Below are 26,878 nucleotides of genomic sequence, written 5' to 3'. Positions count from 1 at the left end.
TCTTTGAAGTAGGTCTAATGAGTTATTGGTTTCTAGAGCAGACAGCAATATTAAAAAGTAAATTTACCAGAATTAATGTATTTATACTTCCTTTCTTCCACCTGTGCAGAAGCTCATCTTTACACTGGTAACATTTCCTAAAGGTTAGAACACATACACAGAAAATGCAAAAAGCAGGTTTTTCAACTATCACTTAACCTAGATTATTGTATGTGCTTGACTTGATCCAGAGCTCCCTTAAAGTGAATCTTTCACTGATACAGTGGACTTCAGGACTGGCCCTCAGCATCACCATCCCCTTCCTACCAGTGAACGTACAGTGACTGTGCCAGTCAGATTTAAAGAGTGTATTCCACCCAAGACTCCAAGTAAAGAATGAAGTAGGAATTAGAACTACTTACGTGAAAGGCCTGTATACAAAAATCCTAGGCAGTAAAAAAATAGCATGTTAAGCATTACAATGAAAAGACAAACTATACACATCTGCCTAAAACTCAGGAAACTTCATACTTCTCTTCTTGATGCTGGTCCTCTTGATCACTTAGTTCATCATCATCTACCATATGCCCAAATGGTTCAGAAGAAATTGATACCATATTAGACAGGATAACTCTGCTATCACTGCTTCCTGTAAGGATCAGCTGATCATGAGAATGATTGTATCTGACATTCCAGACCCTAAAAAATGAAATCAGAAAGAACAAGAGGCTAGTCTTTGCAGGTAATACATTAACATTGACTGATTTTTTATTTTTTGGTAAACAGCACTAAAAATTGATCTTTGACTTAAACGTTGTAAGTATGCATAGAAGTGACATGCCTCTCCATTTGGCTCTTAAGCTTTGAAATTCAACAAATAAGTTTTGAAAAAAAAAAAATCTAAAAAAACCCCACACCATTCAGTGGTATCTTGCCTTGAATCATGCCAATTCACTGTTTAGTAAGTCAGATAAATATTTAAGCTCTAAATATAAAAATTTCCCCAAAGCAAAATACAGATTAGAAATAACCTGTTGAACAAAAATCTCACAACATTCTTACGGTAAAGGTTAAAATAGACCCTAAAACAAAAGTAGGATTATATTTCTCTTCAATTTCTATATTTTACATATCAAGTTAATACCAAATGTCTTATGGTTCTTGTTTTATTCTTTTTTTCTTTTAATCTTTCAGAAAAAAAAAAAAAAGAAGTAGAAATGCTGCTTCTGTTAATTCACATCTTCATTCCCCTCAAAGTAGCTTCAGGGTCCAGATTTATTTTGCAAGAATTACTCCAACCCAAATTTTATAAAATATGAACTGCTCATGTTTTCTTAACCACTGAAGTCTGCAAATGTCAGACAAGATTCTCTCCTTGCTCCAGCCACAGGCCAGAGCAGTAGATACAGGCTCTAAAGAGTCTCTCAGAGAATAAAATGAGACTCACTTGCATATTCTGGCTTAAGGGCTGTGAAGAGCATGAAAAAAGCAGGGCTGAATTATCGAGCACTTCCACCATTGGACAACAGAAGGATAGATGGCAGCTGCTGTAACCAAAACAGCTCAAGGGCTTTTCTGCACATCAGGTGCAGCAGATCAGGCTCCATTTGGGAATGCACACCTGTGTCCCAGCTGGCCCCTACAAGCCAAGTTCTGTGTTGTGCTTCTCAAAGGTGTACCGTATCTCGCAACAATGTTAACAACAATTTCTCAGCAATTAGACTAACATTGTCTAAACTCTTAATTTACAATCACACAAGGAACATTCACATGTTGAAACCTTTCCTCCGTGCAGAAAAATGATTATTCACAGTAGCACAAACATAGTTAGTTTGCATTGTTCCTAAACAGTAAAACAATTAGCTGAATAAATTACATAAGCCATCCACCCACAAAACAGCATGCAGATAATTTGTTCTACCAGTGGGAATGCTCCTCTAGCGTCTTCACTGGTTCAGTGACATTTCTTGTGTCCCAGAATTTCACCTTGCAGTCATCTCCACAGCTAGCCAGGTAGTACTGTTTATTGGGATTAAAGTCTAGGTCTCGTACCAGCTGTCCGTGTGCATTTTCTATGCAATATATCTGTCTGTAAAACACATTAAAAAAATTAAATGGTCTATAAAAAGCTAACTGCATTCCACTGACAGGAATCTGTTTCCCTGGAAACTTGCATAATCCCCTTAGCACCCACAGACCTAGAGTTCCCATTGCTAGTGCATAGTTTAGGGAAATCCCAGCTGTTAACAACAGTGACTTGCACAGATTTCTCAGCTTGCTTTGAAGCTTTGCTCTTTCCTTGCTTGCATTAGGATCATCTGGAACTAAAAGGAAATAGTAGTTCCAGATGATTCTAGCTCAGCTCCGTACCAACTGTTATGAAATGTCTACTATTAAACCACAACATTTTTAGGTAAGAGCTTCTCCACCCCTAAGTAGTTATACCAGTTCTGTATTTTTGACATCTAGTTCTCCCTATATGAAAAAGCTGAGATGAAAGGAAGGCAACAGATATGAACAACAGCTTTTTATTATTGCTATATTTTGAACTTACCTTATTGAGCTCTGGCATTTATCATTAATTTACACGCGACCCTTAAACTACTCATCCACCTGGACCACTTCAGAAAACATCTGTAGTACTGCTAACAACCTAGCATCCTTATTCAAAACATCATGTTCCACCAGTTTGTCTCCCTACCTTGCCTCTTAAACTTGGGATTTTTGTTTGTTTCTGCTATTGCATTACCAGTTTTAAGAAAAGGCTGTATCTGTTCCCATGTCCATTCTCAAAGCCACCACCTACCAAAATTCTGCTTAGATTTGACAGTCTCCTACAATCTTCACTAGAATTTGTCAACACTTTGTGAGCTTGTTGGTTTCTTAAATGAAAAATGTTTCTCTTCAGAAAACACAGATTGACCAAAACTTTGTATTTCCTGCACTGCATATATGTTCTCCTGTCAAGACCAGATAGAAAGAAGTCTCTCACTGCTAATATCTAACTACTAATACAAAGAGAAGTAACTCCATAAGGAGAAGTTCAAAGTATACCAGGCCTATACTAAGCCCTATCCTGACAGCTACAGCAGTCACTCAGGATAAGGGATATTACTTACATAGGAATGTTGACATTGGATATCAGAGTTTGAGAGATTAAGGAGATCATTCAAATATGCCTTTCTATCAGATATTCTGGGATCTGAATTCAACATTTCCTCTTAATTTCTTGAAAAAACTTTATGTGAAAATTTTTAAATCTCAAGCATGCTTGCAGCAATAAAACACTTCTCCTTTATTGCACCTTTCACTTTTCTTGCAGTTTTTGCATTGCTCATGGAGATGTATATATGGGCTTAAAAAGAAATACCACTGCCCACTCTTATCTGAAAATACTGTGGTTTAGTAGTATACCAACTTCACTATTATTCTGACCACTTGATCTCTTTCCTGCCCAAATATGAATATTCCTTTCTTTCACTCTATCATCCTACCTACAACATTATTACCTACACTAAATTTCCCACTTACATGATAGATTGAGGCCAGACCACGTGAACATTTTCTCAAGCTACTGGCTCCACCTTCTCATATTCTTTTTCTTTCATATTTTTTAGAATTTATTCTTGGAGTCCAAATTTTTCTGATACAATCCTCTCTCAAAATCCATTCAGCCTAGTGTCTGTCTTCTCTGCTTCACAAGCTCTTTTCTAAGATTGCTTCCTAGTCTAGTCTAGGAACCTTCCTGCCAGCCTCTTCACCACTTCTTTGTTTGCTGTGTCCAAAATAATAGAATGGTTTGGGTTGGAAGGAACCTCAAAGATCTAACCCCTCTGCCATGGGCAGGGACACCCTCCACTAGACCACGTTGCCCAAAGCCCCATCCAACCCGGCCTTGAACACTTCCAGGGAGGGGGCATCCACAGTTTCTCTGGGCAACCTGTTCCAGTGCCTCACCACCCACAAAGTAAAGAATTTTTTTCTAACATCTAATCTAAATCGACCCTCCTTCAGCTTAAACCCATTACCCCTTGTCCTGCCACTACACTCCCTGATAAACAGTCCCTCCCCATCTTTCCTGTAGGCCCCTTCAGGTACTGGAAGGCCACAATTAGGTCTCCTTGGACCTTCTCTCCAGGCTGAGAAGAGACTCATTCACTCCCTCTATCTTACACCTATCATAATCACACTTTGCGGAATTAGCTACTCTAGCTACTTCTTTACTATCTCTCCTCTCACATTCTTTGCTGGTATAGCAGTTGTCTGTCCTTAATTCTGCGCGCCCCCCTCCGCCCTTTTTGGCTTCTTATACTGCCACAGTTTATACTACCCTGACTTTAAACTTCTACCTGTAGCCTAACTAGTTATTATCAAATATTCACATCATTCTAGACATATTTACAGTGTAATTGCAGATGAGACTTATTCCTGCACATATTTTTCAAGTACATTGCAAACAGCTCTTTGGCATAGTCTAGTACTCGTAAATTGGTTCAAGGACCATCTAATTTGAGCTTCACTTAAAGTAATTAGAATTGTGGGGTTTGCTTTTGTTAACTGAGCTACCCTTTCATTGAGGATCTTGTTAATATCTGGACCATCTATCTTTCATAATAGTTACTCAGAGTATTCATTTAATGCAACATAGAGAGGCTTTTTCCAATGACACAAAGAATGAAGCAGACTTCACAATATTTAACATTTTTTACTTAGAAGCAGGCTTTAATCTTAAAGCCTCCGTGCTATATGTTAAAAATACGATGTTTACAAAAACATTGCAAAAAAGCCAGCAACATAAAAAACCCCTTTCTCCTTTGACCTTTCTTTCCTCTCTTGTATGATTCATTTAAATGAATCTTCATAAATGAAAGTATACACATATATATGAAGTTAGATTTTTATACATCTTTTTACACGGCAAAGAACAGGAGTTTCAAATCTGATGACAAACATACAGGAAGTAACTTTTAATTATTATATTTGTATTTTTAGCTTTTATTAAATTAAATAAATCTTTCTGGCAAAAACACACAAGGCTGGCAAACACGGGGATTTATTAGTACACCCCTGAGCTGGCAGGAACCATAGAACTAAATTTAAAGTCATCCCCCTTTAAGGCAACAAAAGTTATTACAAGACATCAGTCTTCTCGGTTTAGTGATAAATTACTATGTGCTAAGGGGATAAAGCGTATCTTAAAAAAGCTTGCACAGGCTTTAGTAGTCATGGCAACAGATGTGCACAACATCACTCCTTTGCTTATCAAAATCACAGCTGAGCAGGGGGGAAAACACCTTATTAGGTATATTCAAAGCCTTAATTGATTCGGTAATGATTTTGATAAATTCAGTAGTTTCACACAACTAGCATGCTACAATCTTTAATATGGTATGGTATACCATTTGCTAAAAACAGAAAAGTGAAGAGTGAACTTGCCCTATGAATTACCTTCTGAGATTAAAGTTACCTTTAAATGGTATGCTATGAAGACAGTTCATAGCATAGTCAGGACTGATGTTAAATCATTTTCAGGTTGAAATACAGAACAGTTTAATTGAGGTAATGCCTATGTATTGAACAAATCATTGTGAGACTAGTACATAGTTCAATAAAACTCAATACATAAGTTAGAACTGAAACAGAGGGGAAAAACAAAACCTTTTACTAAATTGTGTGTGTATCAGCTATACAAACACAATCATTCCTTTTGTAAGCAACAGCTTTGCCACATTTCTAATCTTTAAAAAAAAGAAAAGAAAATTATGTTAGGAGCAATGAAAAATCCATCTCCAAAGGAGACTGCCTTTTTTAGAGAACAAGACTGCAATTTCTCATTACCTCATGCTTCGTGTATCCCATCCTCGAACAGTGGTATCATTGGCTGTTGCAATCTGTGTACAATTGTGGTGTGGACTCCATCTTCCAGAAGTAAATTTTAATTGTCCTTTCCCTTCCAAGGCTGCAGAACTAGAGAGCTAAAATAACGAAACAAAGCTAGCAATGTTTCTAAATGTAAAGCTCAAATGAAATTAGTTCCACTGAAGACAAGAACTGCACAACAGCCTACGGTTCCAAGTGTAACAGAGTACCAAAATCCTAGGACAAAAAATGGAAAAAATTAAAAGCTAGAGCTGATTTTGTGTCTCACCAAGTAATTTTTAGAAAGGCTTATGCAGGGTAATGTATTCAGAAATATTAGAAGTATATACTACTTTATAAACTAACATAAACACAGTTTCAGATCATTTGTTGAAATAGTAGATAGACAATATGCACATATTGTAGCTGCCTCAGACAAATAAACACACCCATTTCACGAAGAGCCTTACAAGACTGTTTTTCCATGTCAAAATGTCAAATTTTATCTGCAGAAACAGAATTATAGTGTCAAAGACTCTTCAATAAATGTATAGCAGCTTTTAAAAATAATTAAAAAAAAAAATCAAGGCCCAGGTGCCCCATATACATGCCTATTAAAATAACAGCAGGTACTAGATCACTAATCTACAGTCTGGGAGAATTAAAGGTTTCAGTTCCAAAACCAGACTTGCACATCATTGAGCAGACAGCTCTGCATCTCAATAGTTAATGAAAAGAAGGCACAAAGTAATCAACTTTCCCTTTGAAGTTGTACAGTTATCCTCCAATTCTACGTGAACATGGGGAAAAATGAAGCTGCAGACACTGCAAATTGCTTTTACTTCTAATCACTTACTGAAACTGATTGTTTAATATTTAAAGGGGGGGGGGGGGGACCAAAACACTTGCATTTTAATCAGATATAAAATTTATACAGTTTTCAAGCAGCTAGGAAGACAGTGGACTGACTTCATCATTTCAAAATATTTCATTAAGAGGGATTTCACAAAAACAGATTACTGTGCTGGATCTTGTTGGATCACTTTCTTCCTTTACCTAAATCCTAACATATCATAAAATATTCTGTTAAATAGAAGATTTCTCAGCAGAAATATTACACTTTGATGGATGAAAAAAAGACTAAAACATACATACTGCGTACATAAACTTTAAGTGACATCAACAGAAAAAGATGCTGTTAAAACAAGACTGCTTAAATCTGTTTGTGTATGATACCAATGTCCATTTCTGCATTTTGCTAACTTTTTCACTATCATAATTCCACCAAGAATATATTTATTTAGCGTTCAGATTAACAATCTAGAAATTACAACTCTTCCATCACTGAAGTCTATGCTACCTATGATGTGTTCTCTTCCAAAAACTTTTCAGATTTTTTCTTTTAAAGAACGTAGCATTCCTAGCATGCAAGGTCATATATTGCTCATGTATGAATAAGCAAAACAACACTGTCAGTACCATTCTTCCTCAAGCACAAATACTGTCTGAAAGCCTTTCTACAACTTTCAGGTTATTAATATAAAGAAAAATACTGCACAGGATACTGGATGCAGGATAATAAACTAAACTGCAATGTTTATTTTTTGACACATACTAGATTCCAAGCAGAAGAGAATATGCAGAGCTTGAGTGGGTCATTTAAAAAAATTAAACTAAGTTGCTTTAGCAAGCAGCCTTGGCCAAACAAAGCTCAGAGTTGGGGAAGAGGAGAGAAGCAAATGTTAACACTGACAGTAAGAGAATACCAACAAGAAGAATCTCTCTTATCAAGTATTTTCAAAATCTGTTCTTGAGACAGAAAGCATTACATATCCAGAATATGACTCAGGGTAGAAGGTGTTTGTCCGCACTAGATAATACTTCCTCCAGCATTCAAGCCATTTATTTTTTAAGTCTTTAGTTCAACTTTTATCATTTAAACTATTACAAAAAGATAAACATTTTTTTCTTTTCAGCCAGAAGTTTAGGGGTGAGGCCAGCACGCACATCCTGAACTAATTCTTAATAACACATATGGAAAAAAAAATCACATACATGTAAGATTGGCCAAGTCATCCTTGCCTTCTCAAGCAATCCTTAAGTATTTGCAGGAATTAAATGACATCTTTCCTCCTATGGATGTCCAACTACGTATACAGCCAAGTTCCCAATCGACTCATGGTAGACTTCTGTTAATAAAATGAAATCCCAGAAGTTACTGAATAAGTTTTGTTCTTTTGCATGTCTTCTATGAGCCAGAAAGGAACTGCATGGATTTAAAGGACAGGTCAGAGGTAAGGGAGGGAAATGTTCATAGAGAAGAAGGAATCCTGATGTAACAGAAGGAAGTCTGCAAGTCTCTTTCCTGGAAATCCAAGAAATGAGCTTAAAGAAAACAAAGCTGGCAGTTTGGCATCAGAAATGCAGGTTAAAGAAACCAAACAAACAAACCAAAAAACCTTCTAGCTTTAACTGATACCTAAATATATGGACAGGTAGGTAGGCAAGCTTTTTGTTCAGTGGTTTGGTTTTTTGGTGTTTTTTTTTTTTATCTTGAACTCTTCCTTTCACTTCTTTAAAGGCAGAGAAGTGGACTGCAAAAGGAAAGGAAAACAGGGTGAAGGCATATTGTAGGCATGAATCTCACATAAGGATTTTGATTTGTGCTGCCCAGATGAAGACACAGAGCTCTGAGGGGCTCATGGGATACTGAAGGAAAACAGTTCATGGCAATATTTTATAAACACAAAATGTGACTTACAGTAAGGAGAAAAGAGGAGGGGGGAAATAAAAAAAAAAAAGGGAGTGAGATCCAATGTCTACTTTTAGACAATAGAATGAGTTATTGTTCTGCCTTTGTACAAAAACCACACATTGACTTAAAAAAAAAGTCTGGACAAAATGAAATCTTTTACAGTGTAAAATGGTTATCAGAATATGGATGGATTTAACACTGTTCACAAGTGGTTAAGTGGATCAGTGCCTAAAGCTGATGACATAAGAACAATAGTGAAAGAGCAGTATGGTAACACACCAGAATTGCATGAGAGCAATGATTTGAAAGCAAAATAAAAGGTTCTGAAAAAAATTAAGCAATGTAGTATGATCGGATGTTATTATCCTCAGTGAAGGAATGGGCTTTGCAAAAGTATCTGAAATATGAAAAAGTCTATCCTAGCTTTGAAGGATTGATTTCTGTGTATTCAAATGAAAACATTCATTAGTCCAACTTATTTGTATCACAACATCAGTTAAGGACTGAAATGCCTCTTTCTGCTTCAAATTTTGATCTCATAAGGACTGACCTAGAAAGAAGAAAGGGTGGGCAATATCCTTAAAAACAACTCCTAACATGTATTAACCTCTAGGGAGGTATGGAAATTATCTAGAAAAATCACAAGCAGCATGGAGAAGTGAACCAATTGTTCATGCTCTCTTCTAAAACAAGAGTTATGGGCCATCAAATGAAGCCTGTAGAAGTTAGATTCAACAGTAAACAAGAAAGTGGTTCTCCATCCACAAAAGACACTTGAATGCATAAAGCTTACTTATGTCCAAGAACAGAATAGGAAAGTACTTGGCAGAAAGATCTATTGAGCATTACTATGTAGATAAACCCAACGAGGCTCAGAAAAATCCTTGGACTGAAAAGTGTAGAAGACTGTCCGAGTGTTAAAGGGTAAAGTATCCAATACATTTGCTCCACTGAAATTTTCCTTGGAGTCTGCTACGGCCACTGATTCAAGCAGAATACTGAGGCTGGGTGGAGTCAGATATGGACCAGTGTAACCACTCTTAGAGCTGAGCAGCATGAAGCACATAAATGGCAGAATTTATCAACTTTTCTGCTGAGGGGGCTATACTTTTCCTCTCTCACAACATATTCTGAAAAACAATTTGAGACGATCAGTTCTCAAGTTCTATAAACTTTTGAATTAAATGGTACCTGGAAACATGCAATTCTGTTCCCTTACTATGCTATATTCATCTAATAAATAAGTTTTTATATGCACAACTTCGTTGGCTTTTTGTTAATGTATGAACTAATTCTAAGGTAGAATGACTAAAAGTTCATAAATACGTCATCCATTTGGAACATCAGTGATTCTTCCCCTCAAACAGACTTTGACACAAACCATTACAAAATATCTCCTAAAACAGAGAATGTTCCAATGCTCTATATGATTAATTTAGAAATACATACATGTTTCTGGTTCACAAAAAAAGTACCAAATTAAAGTAAATGCTACATTTCTTAGTATGTGTGAGTGCTTCCCAGTGACACTCAAGCAATGTTCTTATAAGAAAACAAAGGCTAGCATAAAAATGTTAGAATTATGAAGTGTTCTTTTCTGTTAATTAAAATCAATCCACTTGATAGAGTGTGTAATATTGGCACACAGATTACTATCTTAGTTTCAGAATTTTCTCATTTGAAAAAACGGGCTTATCAGTCATATATAGGGAGAGCAAAAGATGCAAATTTCTATGTAATGCTTAACAAGCGCAGCAATCTACTAAATAGTTATCAATACATTGATATCCTGCATTCTCTTTAAGAAAATGACCTTGTTTTTCTTTCTTGACAAAAATAGCCTTTACAATTTGAAGTATGTAAAATATATTAAGTTGTGGGGTTTTTTTTTAAACACATAGAAATTACTTGAAAGATAAAAACCAGAAATCTTTTACTTGATAAATGAGAAAACATGCCTTTTGACTTCTGAATGTTTTTTTAAATAAATGTTTATTAAATAACTTTAGTTTTCTTACCCCTACAGCAGCAGCTGTGCTTTAAACAGAATAAATCACAAAAAAAACCCACAAAAGAAGTGAACATTAAGGAACTCTCACATCTTAGTCGAGAGATCGTAAGACCAAAAATCTGATGGATCTTCAAGCACATTCTAGGCAAAACCACTAGAGAAGCCATTATTCCATTTATGAATTATTCATAGGCTTACACTGCACATGCTTATTTGATCTTGACTGTCTCCTCAATGAAGATGGGGTAGCGAAGACATCTTAAACAATTAAGCCCATAAATATTTAGAATTTTGAAAGAATATCAACTTAAAGAAGTTAACTCATGGTAGTGATTACTAAACTCATTGAGATAAATCACACACGATATAATTTTTTTGCTTTTTAACCATACCATCAACTGGAAATGGGCCACAATTTTGTGCATGCTCAAGGTTGTGTGGAGATCTCAAGAAGACATCCTGGTAATAACAACAGTAACAAAGCCATTGAAAGACTATTTTGAGATGCACATTAAGAAGGGTTGAGTGTTGTTCTGGCTTGTTATTGACAGAAACAGAAATACTGATGAGGACTAAATTCATTGAGTTCAATTCCTCCTGTTGTAGGCAACCACATCCCATAGTCCTTTCATAACTGTTCTTTTCTCCTGAACTATCTTACAATCATTTGCCTTTTGAAAAAGCCTCATCATACTGGCAGCTCAGTCATTCTCAGAATAGCTAAGTAACAGAATCTGCATATTTTTAAATGCTGAGTTTCTACCTCACAGCACAAAAATATTTTATTCCTTCAAAACAACTTTTCTGCTTTATATTACAAAAATTAAATGAAACATCAAGAGCAGCTAGTTCATCCTCTGAAATATATTGTTACTCCTATATACTGATGATATGTTCCAAGTTTCTGTCATTAGCAATTTTCATCATTTCCCTCCTACTTCTATGCTATTGTTAAGGAGATCATTAAACAAAATTGATTCCAACATCAATTCTTTACGAACTGGTCTTCTATAATCTTATCCAGTAATTTCTCTTTCATTTTTCTTCAGACAGGTATTTTGCCCTCCTTTAATTAATCTATGTTTATTCTAGTTGCAGTAATTATGGGGTACACTACAAAGTTCTCCACTAAAGTCCACAATGTATTTCCTGCATTGAGGAATAGCAGCCATCTTGCCAAGAAAGCATCTCATGCTTATTCCTAACATCCTTTTATATTTGGATAGGTTTCTTTTATCCAGATAGACTCTGAAATCATCCCCACAAATCTTCCTTCTTGCCTGGAATGCCACTGCCAGATATTTTCTATTGTTCTGAATTAAGATCACCTATATGTTAAAATGCTATTAAAGAATCTAGAAGGGCCACGAAATCTAAAACAAATCTAAATTAAAGATTTGGATAAAAATTATCGAAGCCACACCTCTGCTCCCCCTCTTTGTATACCTTTACCTTTACATAAGGTAAACAGAAAAATATATTTTAACATCTCCATTTCATTCTCTTGCAATTATCTGCCATTCCAAACATATTGCATTTGCCCAAGGAAGAGTTTTAGTGATTTGGTGACATCTGACCCAAAGTCTGTATACAGAAATATTAACTGTCATCTTTTCAGCAGGATCTACCCACACCTTGTCGATTAGTTGGGCTTCTCTTGGGTTCAGCTAATGATTATAAATGGCAAAGAATAGCTAATTTAATTGCAAAAGGTAATGATGCAGTGAGTTTAAGATTAGTTTCACCCCAGAAGGTAATGTCCTCAAAACAATAATAAAGGGAGTGATCAAAAGGACAGGAGAAGCTTGTCTTAATGCAAATACAGGCAAATATTCCCACATTAAATACTGTAATGAAGAAACAAGTTAGCAAAAAATGTTGAAAGGGAAAAAAACACCCCAAACCCACAGAACAGAATAGTAAGTTGTGGTTAACTATTAAGGTTAAATGTTTCCTATGACAGGTTGCCCAGATAATTCAGAGAATGAACACACAAGTCATTTTATTACAAAGAAGTTCTGAAAATATCAGGAACCGTAAAATTCTTCAGGCTAATTCTAAGTAGACAATGTGACTTGTAACTCCCAGGCAGACAGAGGAGATGCACCCAATAAAAGACTAAAGTTTTGATCAGTATAGGCAAGCAGAAATTTTGGCCTATGCAGACATGTACATTTTCAGGTTTTCATCGATACTACACTTGAGTTTTAGATCAACTTTTTCACAAACTTAAAAAGTCCATAATGAGTAGCATTCGGTTTACCTCTTGCCATCAAAATTAATTTTACCTATAATGCATACCTATCCAAAAAGGAAACAACTGAAACATGTTCTCAAAACAGGAAGACCAGTGCTGCACCAGTGTACTGAATACCTCTTTACTTCTATTACCTGATACAGATACAGTGGACCAGATCCTACTTTCAGTTAATTATGATGATGTCATTCAACTGGAATATCATCATGCTTTTGAAAAAAAGGGAAAAGATTCAAACACATTGACATTCGTATTATCTTAATTCTAGACTATTGATTTATTCAGTTAGAATAACGTACACACACATGTACATGGTTATTTCACTTACGAGTCAATATAACGGGAATATTTTATAAAGATTTTTTCCCTTCAAAAGTCCCTACAGAATATATAAGTTTACTGGCTACTTACTGCTTTGTCACTGTCTGCTAGAATGAAACAGCATGTTAGATCATAAGACATGCCAAAAATGGGCAACCTTTTATTCTAATGAACAATAAACATAATGTTTCTTATTTTTAAAATAATCTCCCTATTTATCTGCATATAAACCAAATGTGGACTTCCTGGCAACATGGCTCCAAGTGACTCCTTGTATGATCAGCTATCACCTCCAGAGGACCTGTGAATGGTTTCTACGGTTCCTGTTCAGAGCCTCCCTGCCTCCTTTTTTTTTTTTTTAAATACATGCCCCCCTTTTTAATGCTGGTAAGAGTTGATTTTTTTTTTTTTTTTACTGTAGGCTGTTCTGTACCTGTTTTCAAGGCCCCAAACCCTCTTTTTATTAGTATCCCAGAAAAGTGTGGTTTTGCATTCTGACCAAAAGGCATTAAAATATAAATCATATGCTGTGGTGGGTTGACCCTGGCTGAGGGCCAGGTGCCCACCAGAGCCGCTCTATCACTCCCCTCTTTCATTAGACAGGGGAGAAAAGGTAAAACTTACGGGTCGAGATAAGGACAGGGAGAGATCATTCTCTAATTATCATCACGAGCAAAACAGACCGAACTTAGAGAGGGAATTCATCTTATTTATTACTAAGCAAAACAGAGTAGAGGAATGAGAAATAAAACCAAATCTTAAAACACCTCCCCCCACCCCTCCCATCTTCCCGGGCTCAACTTCACTCCCAGCTTCAACCTCCGCCCCCCTCAGCGGCACAGGGGGACGGGGAGTGGGGGTTATGGTCAGTTCCTCACGCGGTGTTTCTGCCGCTTCTTCATCCTCAGGGGGAGGACTCATTGTTCCCCCGCTCCAGCGTGGGGTCCCTCTCACGGGAGACAGTCCTTCACGGCCTTCTCCAACGTGAGTCTCCTCCACGGGGTGCAGACCTTCAGGAGCAAACTGCTCCAGCGTGGGTCCCCCACGGGGTCACAAGTCCTGTCAGCAAACCTGCTCTGGCGTGGGCTCCTCTCTCCACGGATCCACAGGTCCTGCCAGGAGCTTGCTCCAGCGCGGGCTTCCCACGGGGCCACAGCCTCCTTCAGGTGTCTCCACCTGCTCCGGCGTGGGGTCCTCCACGGGCTGCAGGTGGAATCGCTACACCCCCTCATCCTCCCTCCATGGGCTGCAGGGGGACAGCCTGCTTCACCATGGTCTTCACCACGGGCTGCAGGGGAATCTTGCTCCGGCGCCTGGAGCACCTCCTCCCCCTCCTTCTTCACTGACCTTGGTGTCTGCAGATGTTCTTACATCTTCTCACTCCTCTCTCTGGCTGCAAAAGCTCTCTCTAACTGTTTTCGTCTTTCTTAAATATGTTATCACAGAGGCGCTGATTGGCTTGGCCTTGGCCAGCGGCGGGTCCGTCTTGGAGCCGGCTGGCATTGGCTCTGTCAGACACAGGGGAAGCTTCTAGCAGCTTCTCACAGAAGCCACCCCTGTAGCCCCCCCGCTACCAAAACCTTGCCACGCAAAACCAACACATTCCACCCCTCGCCTCTGTGAATCACATATTCAAGAATTATCATTAAAATATACATTCAACACAAAACTTCACAAACACTAATCACATCAACAAAGAAAAAGAAAAAAAAAAAAGAATTCCCACACCAACATCAAACAAGAGTGGACAATCTACACACAAAATCTATCTCTAGTCCCTTCACAAATATATCACTCTCAAGTTACGTTCAGTCAATGTTTTGCCCGTTACCTCTTCCAATTACTATCCTTATCTCGAGTCTCTCGTGCCCCACGTTGGGCGCCAAAAAAGACTGTGGTGGGTTGACCCTGGCTGAGGGCCAGGTGCCCACCAGAGCCGCTCTATCACTCCCCTCTTTCATTAGACAGGGGAGAAAAGGTAAAACTTACGGGTCGAGATAAGGACAGGGAGAGATCATTCTCTAATTATCATCACGAGCAAAACAGACCGAACTTAGAGAGGGAATTCATCTTATTTATTACTAAGCAAAACAGAGTAGAGGAATGAGAAATAAAACCAAATCTTAAAACACCTCCCCCCACCCCTCCCATCTTCCCGGGCTCAACTTCACTCCCAGCTTCAACCTCCGCCCCCCTCAGCGGCACAGGGGGACGGGGAGTGGGGGTTATGGTCAGTTCCTCACGCGGTGTTTCTGCCGCTTCTTCATCCTCAGGGGGAGGACTCATTGTTCCCCCGCTCCAGCGTGGGGTCCCTCTCACGGGAGACAGTCCTTCACGGCCTTCTCCAACGTGAGTCTCCTCCACGGGGTGCAGACCTTCAGGAGCAAACTGCTCCAGCGTGGGTCCCCCACGGGGTCACAAGTCCTGTCAGCAAACCTGCTCTGGCGTGGGCTCCTCTCTCCACGGATCCACAGGTCCTGCCAGGAGCTTGCTCCAGCGCGGGCTTCCCACGGGGCCACAGCCTCCTTCAGGTGTCTCCACCTGCTCCGGCGTGGGGTCCTCCACGGGCTGCAGGTGGAATCGCTACACCCCCTCATCCTCCCTCCATGGGCTGCAGGGGGACAGCCTGCTTCACCATGGTCTTCACCACGGGCTGCAGGGGAATCTTGCTCCGGCGCCTGGAGCACCTCCTCCCCCTCCTTCTTCACTGACCTTGGTGTCTGCAGATGTTCTTACATCTTCTCACTCCTCTCTCTGGCTGCAAAAGCTCTCTCTAACTGTTTTCGTCTTTCTTAAATATGTTATCACAGAGGCGCTGATTGGCTTGGCCTTGGCCAGCGGCGGGTCCGTCTTGGAGCCGGCTGGCATTGGCTCTGTCAGACACAGGGGAAGCTTCTAGCAGCTTCTCACAGAAGCCACCCCTGTAGCCCCCCCGCTACCAAAACCTTGCCACGCAAAACCAACACATATGCTTTTTAAGGTTACAACATATTTGGCATTCAACGATCCCTTACAAACAGGATATACACAAAAAGAAATCGCTATTTCACCCACAGGTTATTGGCCTACAAACACTCCTTGTAGATGATGATAACCAAATGGAAAACATATTTATTGTTTACCCCTACCAATGCCATCTGTCTTCTAACCAACTTGTTCTCACAGATTTCTCTCTCACATTCTATATACTACAGCAGCAAAAGATAGGGTGGGGTGTTAATTTTTTGGTTTTGCTTGTTTTTTAAACAGAAAGCCACCTCAGTAATGCAACATTTCTTATTTTTCCTCATTCCTCCCTGTAACTGTCAGTCCTATGTAATTTTTTGTAAATATAAAATTGCCACAGAATAACAGTTACAGTTTTTCAACCTTCCACAGATTCTAACAGGGAGTTAACCTCTTAGGAAAGAGGTAATCTTCAAAGATTTCAGAAATACACAGCAGTTGATTCTAGGCCTGAAAAAGCCTGTGATTCTGGACTTTAGGTTGCCATCATTTTAATTACTAGAAAGTCTATGGTAGGCATTTTAAAGAGATGCTCATTCTTTCTACAGAATCTTGTTCATCTGGACTCTGGTTAACTCAGGAGCCCACAGACATGTTTGAGACAAATCTGTTGCAGATGAAAAATCAACAGCAATACAACAATATAAATCATCTTAGAAAAGATTCACCTGGCTTAAGATTTAGATGCCTGGAAATGCGTTTTCTTAGACTCAAGTTTCCATAGACTTACACTAATAAACCTCACGTTAAAAGTGGTCATTGACGCAGTGATGAAGCCACTATCATCTAAAAGTAACTCAAAATTGATGGGGGGAGAAGACTGATAACGGTAAACAGTTATTTCCAGGTAAAATTTTAATCACAAGCAGTTCTAATTTAGAGTGCACTCAGATGAGATACTAGATGATCATAAACAGAAATATAGAGGATCAGTCAAATTCTACATCAGGTCTCCTGAGAGCCTGAGTGTAAAATCTAAATGACACTCCTAACTTCTGCAAACTAAGGTTTTTAACAGACATTTCAAAATGCTCCTACCTGAAGATGTCAGTCAAAGTTGATCTACCTACTTTCATAGTCTTAGCTTCATTAGATGAAGCAGGTTTTTTGATGCAGAATTTCACTTTTTGTTTTTCTTATTTCCTCTTATCCGATATAAGCATATAACAAATGTCACAGGTTAAATCCCCTTAGTTCATCTATCACTTTGCCTTCTGGAGTCCTTATTTTGCCATCAATATTTGATCCAGTACAGGCATATTTTAAAAGTAATAGAAAAAAAAAAAAAGATATTCTAAGTAAGGAACACTAATTGAAATACTGAAGGGATCAGCAAGCTGAATAGTGCTTGGAGAACAGAAACACTGATTTCCCAAATCATGCTGAAATTATACAGCTTATTGAAGAGTCTAGCCCTCTCCAAAACTATGCAGATCCAATTCTAGCAATGGAAGGAAAAGAAAATGGAAATCATAGTTATATTCACAAATATTTGAGTGACAGAATGAGGGAGGTAGTTTTCAGGAAAGGAAAAGGAAGACACAACATGCAAAATTTTAGTAAATAAATCCCAAGAAAAATAAAAGGGCGGGGGGGGGGGGGGGGGGGGGAGAATTGGCCATTCATTATCAGATTCCCACACATAGAGAGACTGGTAACACACTAGACAGCCTCCCAAAGGAAATAATATTTCAGAGAGATTAGGATAAGGAAGAAATTTGAAACACTTACGAGAAAGTGGCTGGGACAGTGAAAAAACTATTCAAAAGAACTTTAGCAAGAGAGGACAGTGCTGCCCAAAGAAAGAAGAAAGGGAAAATGCTAAGTAGTCTGGTAGTCCCAGCACTTCAAAGAGACATGAAGACCCATAGCATGGAAGCAGAACTACCCCCAAAAGGTAGTTTTTCACAGGTTTAAAGAAGGCATTCCAAAAAAGTCTGTGTGTTATGCCGGCATTAGAAAAGAAATACTAACATAAGATTAATGCAAATCCAGCGGATACAATGCTACAGACAAGCTCCTGGAGGCCAGCCTTCACAAACTCTCAACATCAGTTTGATAAAAATAAACACTACGCTGAAGAAGCCTTGGAAGGTAATAAAAAAAAAAACAAAACTTCACTGATTGACGTTCCAGGTGAAAAAAACCCTGAAGTTTCCTCATGTAGTGAAGGAACTCAAAGGGCTTAATTATGAACATAAAGGATTAAACTATATTACATTGTGTTGATACTACACAAAATCTAGCAAAATAGTAACTCCATACTTCATCTATTTGCACACTGTCAGATGGTACGACAGGGAAGAGTTTATAGACACAACGTCTTGACTCTTTAAGCATTTGCCAAATGAAAAATCTGATTCTGTAGCATCCAAGAAAAGAAACTAACCCTGAACAACTCAAACTGAGGAGTTAATTCAAGAAGCACCAACAGATCAACTGAATAATAATGTCCTTGACATAATCAGTTTCCATTTTTAAGGACAGACACTGACCTAAATGACTCTATCCAGAAACATTCAAAGTTTTCTATATGTAATCTATGTCATTACACCTAAATAAGACTTGTTTGTCTATAAGAGGTAGCATAATCAGATAGAAATCTATGGCAATGGCACCTTTTTATATATGTTTCTGAATAAGACGGTTCTAATAATGAGTGTAATAATCTGAATAGACAGTATGGTACTAGATTGAATTAATACCGAGGACTCAAAGCAGTTCACGGTAAAGAGAGACATATATACATACAACAAGGGTTATCAATTAAATAGAGGGCTGCATGGTATTAACCAACATGAGTTAATATACTATTATCTGAATTCAATAATCTTTGGCTTTACTGATCACCAATTTTTCTCTCGTACACATTTATCAAATTAGCATTGCTTTAGTTTAGATTATTCACCGCAAAACCAGTAGGAAAGTAATGGCAACTCTAGAATAAGGAAAATATTTAACCACTAGCAACAGATCCAAAACCACCAAGTTGCCTACTCTTAAACACTCGTATTCAAGACAACCGACTGAGTATTCATTCCCCCACCCACATTAATGGCAACAAGGCATTTCTGAGTAGTTAAAAGATTAGCAAATTCTAGGCTAGGGAATGCTGTTTGTACTATATTCAAGTATATCATGATTTATTAAAAAAAATGTCTTACCACAGCTTTGGCTGAACTTTCCTGCAAATCCCACAATAGTATGTTATTATCAGCCAGCGAAATAATCTTTTTACCGTCTCCCATTGGTTCCCATATAACACTGTAAAACAGAAAGAGAAAGTGAAAACAATAACCTAACATTAAAACCAATCAGAATTTGCACTAGAAAGCCATTTTAACTCTGTGGTTCTAATTTATTCCAAAACATATTAAACCATATTCCTTATGGTTTCCTTCAGCTGAAATTCATCCCATATTTTAGATGCAAAATCTGCCATTAACTAGCAACCCAGCAACTTTTACACATACTAGATGAACATTATTGCAGCATCAGTTACTTAAAAGCTATGTGATACCAAACTTAGGCTGGCTTATGGAATCTTTTAGTCAGTGCTAATGTACACATCCTTTTCTTTTGCCCTTTGACATCCCATCCAAATCTGTCAGAAAAAGGAAAGTCATTCAGCTTTCCTAGATGCTAGCCTAACTGTAAAAAGAGACCTTCTCAAAATCCTTACGCCATTTGTTGTCCATTCTGCATATTGAATCATACAGCCATCATGCAAAACAGTGATTATGTCATTGTAGCAGTCATTCTGCACACATACACAGAAAAACAACAAAACAGAGACCTTGACATACATTTCAGTGCTTTAGCTTGAAACCAGAAAGTTTTTTATATGTAGTGATGTTCATCCTTTTTGAAGATGCACCAAAAATCATAAGGCTCAGAGCTTTGATGCAAACCTCTTCCAGTTCAGCAGCTGTCATCATGACTCAATCAACATATACTTTTTACCTGTGATTCCCCACTTTTGTGCTATACATGAAGGAATACAAGAAATCAGTCCTCATCTCTAGTTCTGCCTGTGAGAAGCAGCATATTCATGCCAGTCAGTATGGTCAGCACAGCTACGTATATGCACTGTGACCCTAATAAATTTGCTGGAGATAAGAGTAAGGTTAAAAGAATAATATTTATCATTTGATGAGAATAGGCTTCCTTACCCTACACTTTGAAAAGAAAGTTGTGCAACCTCCCAATCATCTTATAGTGACATAATATAGCTGAAGGCAGAGATCACAACTTTAGTATCAATAGCTACATGAGGAAACTTCTTCCCATCTCCAGACAAAAACTTCAGTTATTCAAAGGCATTCACTATGCTGTTTTCATCCTTAGTGCATATATGAAGAGTACCTCTTGAGGCTTGTCAAGAGTCCATCACTAGACATAAGTTTTCTAGTCTGTTTAGCTTTTTGCATGAATCAATTCAGTATCTGGATTGAAGAGACAAAAGAAGGTTGAATAAGTAGATGTAGCCTTGGGCAAGTGAGCCCTACATTAGGCAGCCACTAGCTACCTTCCTAACTCAGTGCTGCACGCTATGCGTGTTCCTATTTTACCCCCAGTTTTGCATTACTCCTACCTAAGACAGTGGGTATGACCTGGTTGGTCCCAGATCTAAGCCATGGAACTCCATCTAATCTTATGGTATAAAACACAAGGAAAAGAAAATAGGAAGTTGTAGGTAACAGAAAGAAGTGACACAGTGTCATTTTTTCACAACATAAGTGAAACACAACCTCAGTTATTCTCAGTTGATACCTTCCTCTCAAAATCCTCTTGCTTCTTCCGTGAACAGTTTCATTGCTTTTTACTCTGCACTTTCAGTAAAACAAACATTAGATACAGGCAGATTACTGCATGTGTTTGCTGTTATAGAGAAGCCAGACTATGCAGAGAAAATAGAACTAAGCCAAAAAATAAAATTAACACCAAACAGATGAAAAAGCTGGAACTATAACTAAAAAGGTGTGTTGGCTGACTCCTCAACCACTGAACTTTTCCCTAAGGAAACCTAGCAGATCAAAGAAAGGACTAGCTTCTGCATCTAGCTTCTGCTGGAACCATGACCCACATCCTTATTATGTTGTCAATCCATGGAAATTAACTACTTTTAAAAGTTCATTTGTAATGAGGTCTCTTGTATTAGGACAAAATCACTTCATTTATCACATTAAGCTACCATCATGCTTTTAAATGTGTTTTAACAAGGACATCGAACTAGAATGATTCCATGATTTGCTTTAAATTAGGTTGTTTTGACTGTAGTATTGCCAATTTTATTTTCAAAAGTGTTTCTTATTAAAATTGTATGGTACAACTCGGAAAATCTTATAAGCAACTAAAAATGAATGTTGATAATAAAAACTATGAAGCAGTTTTAATTACACCTTGACCATCATTTTGCCTGTAATAACGAGAAGTAACCAACTGGCACTAGCATGGGTATTTCAGATTTTCATACAGTTCTGCTGCACAGATATGTCAATTAGATCCTTCAAAGAGATGAAAATATTTTATGAACACATATAATAGGATTAAAAAGTTAATGCACTATAACCTGCATGTGATCACAGCTAACCTTCCACAATCCAGTTTTCCAAAGTGAAATTAAAAGACATCAGGATGATCACACAACTGAATGGGTAACTAAGAAATCTTCAAATTGATTCTGATCACATTTATTTAACTCCATCGTTTTTCTTACATATTGCTGAAAGTATAACTGGCATTTGGTATTGATATATGTAGATATATTTTTAATTATAGACGATGAAATATGGTTAGACCAATTAACTCTTTAAGAGTTCTTCCAGCCAGAGATCAATATTCTTTATGCCTGTTGATGTATTTGCCCCTTTCGTGCACTGATCACTGAACTTTCAGTTGTAAAAGCTAGATTGGAAGCACTTTCTCTGATGTTTCCAAAGGTAGGAAGAAATTTCACATCTTCGAGTGTCATTGAGCTTCAAGGTAAAGAATTTTAACAGTTGAATACAGTGTGCTAATTAGAGCCAATTATAACTCAGCTGACATACCTGGGAAGGAAAAGGTCTCTCCACATTCATGCTGTGCTTGAGATGCCCGTTTTCCTTCTATTTAATTTATCTTTTATGAAAGTTCATTGTTTTATGGGTGTAGTTGTAGTGATTATTCAGATTTTATAATCCAAGCAAAGGTTACTCAAATCACTCCTTGTAACATTCAGTTGTATTCTGTAGTCATGACTGAACGTTAAATATGAAATAACTTGGATGAGGAAAAAATATTGCTGAGTGAAAAACTGACTTTCGAAGACATAAATTTTAGAAAAACTGAAGTTTTTACTAAGAACAATTTTCAGACACAGCAGAGGTGGTGATAATCTTTAAAAAGGGAAACAGATAAACCAGGCAATACCATTTTCCTGAGTGTGCCAACAGTTGCTGATGCTTACAGTTTTCAGAAATGGACAAGATAATTGTCAAATTCATAGCTGCCACTCAGAAACTGAGTGTCAACTTCAGGGCTGCTCTTTAGATAATCTATAAACAGCAGACAAGCAATTATATTTGTTGCCTTTTACCCTATTTTGTTATCATCTGACTCCTGATGCTTCAAAATTAGCTTCTAGCTAGTAGTTTTTGGTAAAAAAATTAAATCCTACAGAGAACATTTTCCTAGTAAAGAAAAAAATAAAATGTAAAATATTCACTCAAATGCACATGAAAGGACTCTATTATCTGTGTTTTATGCTGAAAAGATAGTTAACACCATCATTTATTAATGTACTGAGCATTTACAAATGAACAATTCAAAGTTCTCCATGATAGACTAAATAAGAATAAAGCAACATGCAAACACTTTCATAGCTGTGAACTGCAGTTAGCCACAATGTGTTGGACAAAGCAAGCATTAACTACTGCTTCCCCATAATTACAGAAGTGACAACCATTTATTTCTATAAGTGGAAAAATTTTGCTAGACTGAAAACTCTCGTACACTGCAAAACAGAAAATACACCCAAACATTTGGTAACTCAGCAGAACATCCTGCAGCCTCAATGAAGCCCATCAGAAAAACTCATGTGTTATGAGCCCAAATATCCTGCCTTCTTTGTAGTAAAGCAATTCAAATTTAAAGACAACTCTGTTAATCTGGTGATTAGGACATTATTCTAAGAGTAAGGAGATCAAACTGAGAACAGCCTGGACCCCACAATTCTTACTCCTTACCCAAGTGCTCTACAGCATGGTCACATTTCTGAATCAAAACAGTTCTGGCTATTTTGTAGTGTATTGAAGTGCATGCTGCTGGAAGCATACGTAAATTATGCTGGGTCTCAAAATTCTCAGCCACTGAAATATGTTTTGGTGTTCAACTCTTCAAGACATAGTAAAACAAGAACCATAGCTTCCTAAAAAACCTGAAAGTTAAGACAAGGTGAATCTATTTTAGGTGCCTTTTTGGCTAAGAAGCTGCTGAGAAGAATGAGAAGTGAAATTAAAGATTATTTTGGACAAGAATCCCACAGACAGCTGGGCTTTATTCTGGCTTTTAAATTATTTTTACATTCAGAAAAACAAATAACTGTTGTACAAATGAATACAAGAATATCCCAACAAAGAGGTGACACAGAAAATGCACTTGACTAACATGTTTTTAATGTTTTTTTCTTAAATTTTCACACTACAGTGTTGGCAACCTCAAAGTCTTTTTGAAAAAAATAATGCAGAATGCAAAACAACAAAGGGTCATCCTTAATATTTGTATTTACTTCACTGCATCCCCTTGTCTACTGCAGCTGCAATTAAACAAGTGAGAAAAAAATTTAATTCTTGCTTTATGGGCCTAATCAACTTCATCATTGAAAAGGTATTTATGTACATATAAACATAACAGAGCCAGACTGCATCCTAGGAGGTCACAATCTAACAGAAACCATGCTAATGAATTTGTTACATGAAAGCAAGATATAGGACTCACTGATTTTGAGTAGGAGCTCCTAAATATCCATTTTGTAGAAACAACTACTAAATTCCAGTTGAGCTATTCATGATTTAAAGTGATGACCAACAGGCGAACACCTCCATCATTCATTAACAATCTCAGACTTCTGTCTGGTTGGCCATGGCCTCACATATTAATAACACTTAAAACAGCAAAGCAAAATCATGCAAATTGATCATACAGACTCTATATACGAACTAAACTGACAAAAAACTGTCACTGGTAACATTTCAAGTCATGAGTCATCATAGATGGGAATCAATACCTCTAGTCTGTTGGTTAACCAACTTACCTACATTCTGTACATACCTGCAGCACAAGAAGAGTACGGGTGGATACACAAAGCATGAACAAGCTGTGCAACCAAATGTGTGAAACAATAAGAAGCAAGACTTACTTTCTATAAAGGAAGCTGTGACTAACCATTTTCAGACTTAAGACGCCAGTCAACCATGCTCTACCGTGTTTATTTTTGAAGGAATAAGACACTAAAGTTCCATACACAGAGAGTTCTTGTAGAGCATCTGGTGAAAGTTCTTATGCATGTAACCTACTGTTCTTCAGATTGCAGTAATCTAAGAAATCCTAAATTTCTTCCCATCGACTTGTTGGTGAAGCAGATTCTTTCTTCTGTATTCAGAAAGATAGTCCATATGAAAATCCCACAGAGTGAAAAACCCATAGGAAGCACTAATTGGAATCCTCGCTACAAAGTAGTTTTGTAGCATGGTCTTATAAAGGTCATGGGAGTTCCCCAAGTTCATTTGGTATTGGAGACAAGTCCTTACAGTTCATTAATGATATTAGGAGTCTAATTTCACCTGTTTGTTGTCACATGTATTTACTCTAGACAGATGCAGAATATTAATTCATCTTCACAGAAAAAGTTCTGCTTTAAAATATAAAAGGTATACTAGACTACTTTTTTTTTTTTTTTTTTGAGGACAATGCCTTCTCCTCTAAAGTCTGCCTCTTACAAGCATATCCAGCGAATTACTAGATATTCTGGATTTTTGCTCAACTTCATGCTTGTTGGGTTCTTGAGCCTGGAGGAGGTGATCCTTGAATATTAAACAGCTTTCTTGGACCCATCTTCCCTCTAGGGCCCTATCACATGGGACTTATTCAAGCAGATCCCTGAAGAGGCCAAAATCTGCTCTCCTGAAGTCAAGGGTTGTGAGCTTGGGTTTTGCCCTGCTCTCTCCTCTCAGGATCCTGAACTCCACCATCTCATGGTCACTGCAGCCAAGGCTGCCTTTGACCTTCCCATCCACAACCAGCTCTTCCTTCTTTATGAGGTCCAGCAGAGTATCTCTCCTCATTGGCTCCTCTGCCATTCAGGTCAGGAAGTTATCGATGCTCTCCAGGAACTACCTGGACTGCTTATGCACTGCTGTGTTGTCCTTCAGCAGATATCAGTGTGATTCAAGTCCCCCACGAGGACCAGGCCCTGCAAATATAAGGCTACTTTTAGCTGTCTGTAGAAGGCCTCATGTGACAAGGAGTCACATGGAAAAGATGAGGGATAATAGGTACAAATTACTCCTGGGGAGATTCTGATTGGACACAAGGGGAAAATTTTTCACAATGAGAACAATTGGCCATTAGAATAATCTTCCCAGGGAAGTGGTGGATTCCCCAACATCGGACACTGTTCAGATTCAGCTGGACAGGGTGCACGGCCAACGTTTTTAGATGGTGCTTTTGTCTAGACAGAGCTTTTGCCAAGAAAGGTTGGACCAGATGATGCTTGAGGTCCCTTGCAACCTGGTATTCTGTGAATTCTACGACTCTATGATCTAAATTGTTCTTCCTGATGAGGTAGCTTATAGCAGACACCCATTACTGCATCACCCGTAGTGGTCTGCTCTTTAATCCTTACTCACAAGCTCTCATTTGGCTCATCATCCATCCCCAGGTAGAGCTCCATGAACTCCAGCAGCTCTCTCTCAGAGAGGACAACTCTCCTTATCATTCCTGTCCTTCCTAAAAAGCCTCCGTACTCTCTTGTTTTGTCTGCAGCTATTTTGTCTATCCAGCCTGAGTAACTGACAAATGAATTATCACATAAAGACAGTTTATCAACAGCTCTCCCAGTAATTTTTTTGTTTGTTTCTGAGTATTACTTAGTATTTCCTCAAAGTAATTAATATTGGTTTATTTACAACAAGAATACTTAAATATTTATGTCAGAAATACTTGGTAATTAATACTAAGGCAAATGTGCAAAACCCTTTTAACTTCATTATGTTTCATCCATGCCTTCCCATATTGCTCAAGTACACGTCTACATATAGGACAGCTCTTTCCATTTCTATTCTGTTGCTTGAACAGGGCTTAAAAACCCTCAAAATGAATATTATAGATATGTAATATGTGATGAAAGCAACACATAACTGGCTTGTCTGTATGTCAAAGATCAGTAAGGTGGTCAAGCTAGGAAAAACTTTTTAATAGAATGAATGCCTGGCAGGAAAGCACATAGGGAGCTGTCAGGTAAAAGTCCTGCCCGGCCTCTAGAGGCCACACAATGACAACGTTTTTTTCCATGTATTAATGTAAAGATTAAGGGCTGAAACAAGCTTATTTGTGAAACAGCTGGAATGGTCAAAAGCAATCTCTGCAGACTCACTTTCGAGGAAACACACATCTACTTTTGGGGGCACAGAATCTGAGTATTTTCATGTGG

At 37.9% G+C, this 26,878-nt stretch overlaps 1 protein-coding gene across 5 annotated transcripts in view; it reads right to left on the bottom strand.

Moving 5' to 3' along the window:
- EIPR1 (EARP complex and GARP complex interacting protein 1) overlaps positions 1-26,878 on the bottom strand; it is a 115,371-nt gene that overhangs the window by 31,152 nt on the left and 57,341 nt on the right. For all 5 annotated transcript variants that reach the window (XR_012834389.1, XR_012834390.1, XR_012834391.1 and 2 more), the window contains exons 5-8: positions 19,353-19,452; positions 5,818-5,954; positions 1,901-2,068; positions 511-678 (exon numbers count right to left, since the gene is read on the bottom strand). Coding sequence is in view for 2 of the 5 variants with exons in the window: in XM_075747249.1 (XP_075603364.1) it covers positions 511-678; positions 1,901-2,068; positions 5,818-5,954; positions 19,353-19,452 (573 nt within the window). In the remaining 3 variants the exon portion in view is untranslated. The remainder of the gene's footprint in view (positions 1-510; positions 679-1,900; positions 2,069-5,817; positions 5,955-19,352; positions 19,453-26,878) is intronic.

Source organism: Balearica regulorum, chromosome 3 (genome assembly GCF_011004875.1).
Source record: "Balearica regulorum gibbericeps isolate bBalReg1 chromosome 3, bBalReg1.pri, whole genome shotgun sequence".
Taxonomy (NCBI): Eukaryota; Metazoa; Chordata; class Aves; order Gruiformes; family Gruidae; genus Balearica; species Balearica regulorum.
The sequence above is the reverse complement of the archived record's forward strand: the minus strand, read 5'-3'. Positions and strand labels throughout refer to the sequence as shown.